Source organism: Paramisgurnus dabryanus, chromosome 4 (genome assembly GCF_030506205.2).
Source record: "Paramisgurnus dabryanus chromosome 4, PD_genome_1.1, whole genome shotgun sequence".
Taxonomy (NCBI): Eukaryota; Metazoa; Chordata; class Actinopteri; order Cypriniformes; family Cobitidae; genus Paramisgurnus; species Paramisgurnus dabryanus.
In genome coordinates, this window is record NC_133340.1 from 32,319,853 (window position 1) to 32,328,956 (window position 9,104).

The following is a 9,104-nucleotide window of genomic DNA, read 5'->3' on the forward strand; positions in this document are numbered from 1 at the left end:
CAGCGGGTTTTTGACTATAAAATACGTAATCTGGGACTGTCTATAGATCGCAAGTGCCTAAAACGTGTAGTTTGTGTTTTCATGTTGAGAGGTGATTTAAAGTGCACCTATTTCATTGCTAAAAACATAGATTTTGTGAATTTGGTGTGTTCAAGTGGTTTATGGTAAAAAAAAATGCTGATGGGACTTACAGGCTGTAGGTCCAAGCGGGAGGAATTATGATAATGTCGGTCTTGTCCATGTCAACAGGCCCATGAAGTATTGCCTACAATCCGTGTGTTTGTTGTAGTCCAAGAAAAGAGATTTACATTGGAAACGATAACTTGCATCATCATTTACTTTGGTGTGTAAGTGTGTATTACTACATGTTAACAATTAGCAAAAGGTACATACCCCCTAAGGATATGTAAAATCGTAAATCAGAGGATATTTTATTGCTCTTTAAATAGTATTTGTTGCTGGAAACAGACAAAAAATTGACCGGCTTGTGCTGCCTCTCCAGGGACACACAGTGTTTGCTTAAAGGGGCCATAGCATAAAAAGATGAATTTTCAAGTTTAAGTGCTATAATTTGCCCCCAGTAACTTTGTTCAATTCTCAATTGAAAACCGAGTTTCAATTTCAACAAACCACAATCATTGTGATCAGTGTGTGCATTTGCATTTAAAAGGCCACACCCAAAACGACACATTTTTGCCCGCACCTATAAAGTGGCAATTAACATGCTATAAATTATCTATATGGTATTTTGAGCTAAAACTTATATTTACATATTTACTGGGAACACCAAAGATTTATTTTACATCTTAAAAAAGTCTTGTGACATAGCCCCTTTAATGGTCCATTTTTAAAAAAAGCAATATTTAATTAATTTGTTTATTGATTTGTTCATGGGGAATAAACACATAGGCTACACAAGTTTGTTTTAGTAAAAGCTTATTGTAAAAAATGCAAAGTACACATTGCTGCTATTTATTTTCTATTAATACTGCACTTGCAACATTTTGCAAATTTATCTTATTTATATACTGCTTTAAAAATTAGGACATCACTATGTCTTATAGATTTTTATAGATTCGGCTCATTTAAATGAAATTAATTGAACCCAATAGGGGTTTTTCATATTAATATTTTCATATTCATATTTATAATATATCTAACCCAACAAAGGATTGAAACCTATTTTTTTTAGAGTAAGTGTCCCCCTCCCCATCCAGAAATCCTAGTACCGGGACCTGAATTTGTTTTAATCCATTTGGATTCATTATAGCAAATCCCCTAATTAAAATATAAATTCACATCTATTATGCCTTGCCAACAGTAGGTTTAATAATACTTTGTTAATTTAAACAAGTACTTTTAACACAACCCTTTAATTGAACGATTACCCATTCAATCTATGACAATACACTTGTGACACTCTTGCACTTATTGTTTATTTTATATGAAAAACTAAAAATAACATAGATTATTTTATAACTTTATTAGTATAAGAAAAAATTTAATCCTAAATGTGATAAACTAATAACAGATTCTGTAAGCTGTAGCAAATCACTGTCTTTTGTTATCCTTTTAAACTCAAATTGAACAGCAACCATCAATAACAGCCATAGTTTGTTATTAACCTATCAATATCCAGGATTTAAGCAGGATAATCCCTTGTATTTTTGCATCCAATTATAAGTGGAGAACAGAGGATACTATGTGAACATAAAAATATTGCAATTGAATATATTAACCAAAGGTTATCAGGAGGTGTTGTGCGTTTAATAGACGTCTTTGGCGGCTAAGTAAATTTTCCCGCTTCTGGCCGATGTCACAGTCCTCTTTAAGCAGATCATCTACAGCATCCTTATCTTGCAGCAATTGCAACATGTTTCTCTGCAGCTCCACCGCAGCCTCTTGGAGAAGCAGGTAGCGGATCACCATTGGGATCTGGTCAGCTAGACGCTTGCTTGCAATCTGGTGAGATAAGATAACACAGCTTCACATACATCCAGTTAAATCTCAGCTACAGATGGTTAATCAGAAAGCTCAAGTTAGTGCTCTTACAGCGTAATAGGACTGTATGTGAAGCTTCATCTCTTGCAAGGAGGCATGGCTGCCTGTGTTTCCGAAAGAAAATGTAGGTGTAATGCTGGGGTTAAATGTAAATTTTGGTGGTATGCCTTTTTGGATTTCCTCCAGTTTCTCTTTTGTATACTGAAGGCTTTGACTGTATGTGCCATCTTGACTGTAAACAATAAGCTCCATCTTGAATTGAGTTCTCAACATGGACTCGGCCAGAGATTCCTTTTCCTGCTTGATGGATTCGATCTTAGTCTTGGAACACAAAAGATTGGTTAATATAAATTGTATACGAGACTGAAGTGATATGATAGACAATTCAATTAGAAGTCAAAGATATCTATAAACGTGTGACTGAAATGCACATCTTTATTTTTTGGTATTAAATAACAAAAAATATGTTTACCCTAAATGTACGCTTGACAGTACATTTGGAACACTTTGGATTTGTGTGTTGCCATTACCTTTTGTCGTAACACAAAACCTACCTTTGCTATTTTATGAAGATTAGGGAATCCAACGAAGCTGTATTGGGCCAATTGAGTAAATTTCTTTCTTACAACATCTATGTAAATACAAACACAAAAGTTTCTTTTGACACCTTTCAACTGAATTATTATACCATTCAAGCTTTATTATCCAGTTAATCTGTATCAAGAAAACTTGCACAAACTTGACAATTTCACAAGACTAGGTGCTGAATTAACCAAAAACATTTAATCACACTCATGCTTTGTTTTTTCAAGCCTTACATTTGAAATACAAAACAACACTGACTGACCTGAGATGGTCTTGAGTGTTTTCAATGCAGGTTCCTCTAATTTTTTTATCTGTTCTCTGACCAGCTTCTCAAAGATCTTGTAACTGATGAAACCTGGAAGCTCTCTCCCTCGATACTTGGCTTCAAAAATTAAAACTTCGTTTTCAATCTTCTTGTTGACTGCAAAGAAATGTTTAATATTTTTAGACATACATTAAATACACATCATCAAATGAAATGTAAATGTTTCTCATCAGATCAGGCGGTAAAAAGTCCTTTTCACACACAGATTATGGACAATACATGAAAAAGGTTTTCCTGGGATCGTTTGATTTTTGGTTTATGATTCTGGTATCTGTGCATGTGTTCACACACATCTCAGAAAAATCCCGTACAGACATGTGACTTGTACACAGCAAAAAGTCCAGTGTTAAATGAACTCCCACATCCGTGTAAATGAAAACTTTTAAGATTAAAATTTTTAACAGTAGGGATGTTCAAGGAATCATATTATGAATTTTTTAAAGATGTAAAATAAGTCTTCGGTGTCTTCAGAGTACATATGTGAAGTTTTAGCTCAAAATACCCCACAGAGTACTTTGACGTCAAAGTACAAACCTTTTAACTCTGTCAATTAACTACAACTCTGAACAACAATTTACTGTAAATATGTTCAATTTACTCTTTAAGGTTGAATTAAACTCACAAATGTTTAACACTGAAATTTTAACTCTCCAACTTTTGCTGTGTACATCTTCACATTAAACAAAACAGTGCATTTTTAGGCACTTGAGCGAGTCCTTAAAGTCATCATAATATAAAAATGTAAATCTTATTTTTACATGGAATATTATTTATTATAAATAATTTAACTGTTTTCAATCAAAAATGCTAATCTCCTCCAAACGACTCTTTACTTCCTGTTATGAGGAATGGTGAGAGGGCGGGGCTATTGGAGAATTGTTTCTGCCAGGGAAAAGATCACAGCAATTAGCTCCAATATTCCAATCAGTTCTTGATCAAGTCCCACACTCATTTATTCTCATTTCATATGTCCCGACAGGGAAAAGAAGACAATTCCTACTTCCGTTTCATGGCGACTTTAAGTGCAGAACAATTTAATAACTAAACATAAAGATAGAGCTGACAATTAAAAATACCAAATATCGCCCATACATAGGCCATGGCAATGGTTAATGCTATATCTATTCGTTTTAACGTTTCTTAAACAGAAATGGGCCGTCCAACAAAAACATTTTTATTTCATTATGCATTCTTTACTTACACTTATTTCCAGAGGTTTCCAAGAGCATCTTCCATCGTGCAAATTCATCCCGAAGCTCTTGAAAAATGATGAGCTCTGAATTACATCTAACCTCCTCCCCGTTTGCCAGGTTAAATGTGTCCTGAGTGAATGCTGTAACTTTCTGAATTCAGTAATGGGATGTGAAAGACATCAGTGATTAAGTTTCAATTATTCATTAATATACAGACACTGATATACTGTGGTTCAGTGGCTTTTACTAGTTTTACAGGACATTTGCAATGAGTCTACAATTTTATTTGCATGATTTTGGGCCATGCAAATCACACTGTAAAAAGTAAAAGTTGGATCAACAAAATAATACTTCATTTGGTAACTTTAATTGGTAAAAATAATTTTTTTCAACCTAAAAGTATTTTTTGAAGTTGATCCAACTTTTACTTTTTACATTGCAGTTGCACTCAATCCTTCCTACTTTCCTGCAAAATATAGATGCAACCCTAAAAATAGCATGCTAATCACAGTCTAAATGAATGTGGTTGGAACCAGTGGTGTAGTCTAGATTTTTGTAGTGAGTATACTGTGATTTTTCCCTCTCACCCTTATGCTCACTCGTCCTAGCGCGACACCTCATAAGCACCACCACACTCACAGATGCATACAGTAAAGATTTTCATGTAACTTAGAGCATTCTGAAAGTGTACTCATGAACACATCAACTGAATGTGTTATCAACATGTCAGTTTATTATATGAAAAAAAAAGACTTTAGAGCCAATGGGTTTACAGCTGGGGAAACTGGACTGATTTTTAGACTGGTTTAGTGTTAATCAACATCTAACTCAGGAACAAAAGTTAATTAACTGTTAATTAAAATTAAATAAACTGTTTACAATCTTCAATCCGTGGCAAACACATGCATTGAACGAGAAAAAAAATTCACTCTTTCAATAGATCTTATCTGACAACTATATGTTTTTAATTAATACACATTTAAGATGACCATGAATTAACTCTAATTTGCATAGTCATTGATATTAAAGCTTATTTTTTTGCATATAATATAAGCATTGTCTAAAAATGAAAATAGGCTTATACTTAATTATTATTACAAGACCATCCTGTAGCCTAAAATTTGCAAGTCTAAACTGAACATCAACGCAGACATGAATTTCCTCACAGAAGTTTAAGATCATATACATCTTGTCAAGATGATCTTGAACGCAGATATATAAATGAACACAGAGAAGGAAAGTTTAACACTGTGAAGCACACGCAAACATGCAGAGGAACTGAAGGCAGCTAAAAACCATCAGGATATTATCACGGGCTTATTTTATTGCATTTGGAGCCTTACCTCCAGATAAAGTAATAAACTGGACTGATGATTTAAATGTTGTACTCACATGTGCGTTGTAAGCTCTATGGATTTTATGTTGCAGCACTGCTTCACTCGTTCACTTCTCAGTGTCGCGTGAGCAGCTACACTGCAGGTTCGACTTCATTTGGCGCTAAGCAGACCTCTTGGTGATGTCAAAGTACCGCGAGAGCGATTCAAAGCAGATTTCTCCATGTGATAACAGTCGCTCTCGCGGTGCTTTGCTGTCACTTCCCTGTGGCGTCACACCAGTCTGCTCCCCAGTCACTTTCGCGTCACTATAGTAATTTGATTTCATAGAAATTAATACGCCGATCGGATCGCGCAGTTCGGCAGGAAGTATATAGCTTAATATGTATATTTCAACCCGCTAAAGTGGCAAGTGTAGCATGCTTATGATCAGTGCTTCACATCTATATTATGACTAAAAGTTTAAAAATATGTCACAAAACCATGCTGTTACGCATCCTCGCGCTATTTTTAGTGGGTATACGGAAATCCTTGACCATTTCTAGTGGGTATACGGCGTATACCTGCGTATCACGTAGACTACACCACTGGTTGGAACTAAACTGTTCAGTAAGGTTGATCTCAAGGAGCAGCAGTGGCGGTTCGTGACTGCTCATCCAAGGGGTGCAAATTCAAAATAAGGGTTCGGAGTGTCATGTGTATTTTCAAAATATGTGTTTGTTGTGTCATGTAAACCATGTGCATCACGTGCATTCGCATCGAGCGCCCTTGAAAAAAGAAGTCACCGACCGCCACTGAGGAGCAGGACTGACCAGCCCTGGGCAAATTAACTTTATTCCTAATTGTAAACAGCTTTATATACTACGCTTTTTTTAGACAAATGGTATCTACATTTGGATAAATTTACATTTGGTATTTGGATAAAAGCGTCTATGAAATTAATAATTGTAAATGCAATCTAAATGTACTTACATCAATCAGAAAGCTAAGTCTTTCTGCAGGCTCTGATGGAGGTCCATTACCATATCTCTCCAGTTCCTTCTCTGTCTCAGCTAGCTTTGCTTCGATTTGCTCCTCTAAGCGAGGCATGGATTTCTACAAAACAAATCAAATTTAATTGAAGTTTATTTCTATAGCACAAATTTACTTTAAAAAAATCACAGAAAATACCTACAAAAAAAAGACATCACAGGAAACAGGAAAACCGCATGATTATGGATTAAACTAAACAAATTGGGGCGGTTTCCCGGACAGGGATTAGACTAGTCCTAGACTTAAACACTTTTAAGAGCTCTCCAAACTGAAAACAACTTGCACTTACATATCTTAAAATACATCAGTGCCCTTTGTTTTACCTCAAAATGCACACAGGTAATGTTTTTAGAAATCATGTTTGGTAAAACTAGTTATATTTCCTAATTAAACTAAGGCCTAGTCCTGGATTAAGCTAATCGTGGTCCGGGAAACCGCCCCATTATGTAGAAGAATGAGACTAAAATATGGTCAGTCTTGTTTTGCTAGAAATAATTTTACCTGAATGTGCTGAACTAACTCATTTGTAAGCTTCTCAGCCAGCTTAGGAATACTTGCAAAGCCTTCATTATACAACGAGCTGTAAAAAAAAACACATACATAAAGGTACCTATAATGGAAAAATTCATTACAGTTTTGCAAAGTAAAGACCCAGGACAAATGTGCCAGATCACAGTGTGTGCCACAATATCATGAATTGTGCCATACAAACTGCTTTGTGTTTGTGTAGGGTAAAGATTTGCATCCATGTGCATACCAAAGCAGATGCAAAAAATGCTGCCTTTAGCACGGTCAGTTACACCTAAAATAAATGACACCTAAATAATCTTCTATTTTCCAAGTGCAGATGTTTACGTTTCACTGTACTGCAAGTGTAGCAAATGTTGTTTTATTCACCTGAAATGGGGATGGTCTTTGAAGAAGGCCTTCTCTGTTTCTGTGGCTTCACCGAGCGTGACCTCATCCAAAATCTCTTTCTGTCCTCTGCACCTGACGATCATGTAGCCTTTAGTGAGATTAATGACCTCATTGTGCACAATGTCGATCACGGTCTCTTCAGTGCCTTTATCCACCAGGTCTGGCTTTGTTAAGATGCCTATATAAAATGCAATCAGAGTATACACGGATTATCTACCAGGTGTGGCTTTGTTAAGATGCTCCATACAATACAGAATAAACATGAAAACCGTTGGTTTTACTATTGCATGAAATGCACTGCGTACCTAAAGTCCTCTCGCCTGCAGGATCTTCATTCTGAGCCATCTGTAACGCTTCTGTGGTCGCGATGTCGACGTTACACGGCACCACAACTAAGTTGATTGTTTCTTGCTTTGTAATAAACTTCCTGATCAATCTTTTGATCTGTAAGAAATGCATGTGATTATTGTTTCTAATCCCATATGATGATAACCAGATAAATGTTTAAGACACTTTAAGTGTCTATTAAACTAGACTGCACGCAAAATATAGTAAATATGCTTTGTGAAACAAAACAAGCCTTTACTTGGTCCAGAAAGTTACATTTACCTGCTCGCCAATATTTTCAGGTTGACCCTTGACTGCAACTCGTGCGATCCCAGGCAGGTCAATGAGTGTGAGATCAGGAACATTGGGAGATTTGATCTGCAGACTGATGAGCTCATCACTAATACTAACACCTGGTCCTGCTAGCTTATTCTGGGCTACAAACAATTACAAGATTACAATTATGTAAGTTTTAGATTAATAATTGTAAGGAATTTTTTCCAGTCACTTTTTCTTTCATTCTTTTGAGATATCCAGACTTAAAATGTCCACCTTCACAGATCTTTTCCTCAGCATCCTCTGGGTCATCAAACTCTTCACTGTAGTTTTGGTAACTGATTACTCCATGCCATTCTTCATCCTTAGATCTAATCATCTTCAGCTCCAGTGGGCATCTTGTGACAATGCCTGCACCAAACACAACATAGACTCAATAACACACAGCATTCACAGAAAACCGAGATGATCATGACATTACAGTTGTTTAAACAAGATTTAGAAAAAAAGATCTTTATTGAACCATACAACCCAATAAAGAAAAAATATATAGACATTTTATTTTCATAAGTGTATAAAACAAGAATAAAAACAAAAACACTTAATAACTTACCACTGCCCCTGGGTAAAGCTACACCTGATAATGCCTCCAGAACAGAGCTTTTCCCCGAGCTTTGATCTCCAATGACGGCGATGGCAGGCAGCGCCAAATCTTTCTCCACTCCCAAAGATCGCAATTTATCGATAATATCGATGCAAGGGCGAATTTTTTCCTCATAATGCTGACTGAGCGTGTAACTTTTCTCCATCCTTAACGAAATTGCAAAACAATCAACGAACTTTTTCTGCAAGCGTATAAATGTATAGATTCACAAACTGAGATCGGACGCGTCGATGCCAAGCGTATTTGCAGCACTTGTACCTGTGCGTCACTTTAATTTCCTGGAACTACGATAAAGTTTCGTTTCTTCATTATGCACGTGGTTTATTGTTCAGTAGCCTATGGGGCATTAGGTTAAACTATACATCGGGGTGTTGATAATTAGTGGTTAGATAATTGAGTGTTGTCATACTGATTTTACCTGTATGAGCTGCTGTAACCAGACACGCGCA

The 9,104-nt window shown here is 36.0% G+C and overlaps 1 protein-coding gene across 1 annotated transcript; it reads right to left on the reverse strand.

Annotated features, from left to right (window-relative positions):
* Window positions 1–1,417: 1,417 nt before the first annotated feature.
* Window positions 1,418–8,899, reverse strand: LOC135735698 (interferon-induced GTP-binding protein MxA-like). The gene is made up of 12 exons (XM_065254195.1): window positions 8,605–8,899; window positions 8,268–8,402; window positions 7,998–8,152; window positions 7,694–7,832; window positions 7,368–7,566; window positions 6,972–7,050; window positions 6,411–6,533; window positions 4,113–4,254; window positions 2,849–3,007; window positions 2,556–2,632; window positions 2,053–2,322; window positions 1,418–1,962 (listed from the first exon to the last, which is right to left on the reverse strand). Exons 1-12 carry the CDS (start codon window positions 8,798–8,800, stop codon window positions 1,735–1,737), a joined length of 1,902 nt encoding a protein of 633 aa, XP_065110267.1. The 5' UTR covers window positions 8,801–8,899; the 3' UTR covers window positions 1,418–1,734.
* Window positions 8,900–9,104: the final 205 nt, after the last annotated feature.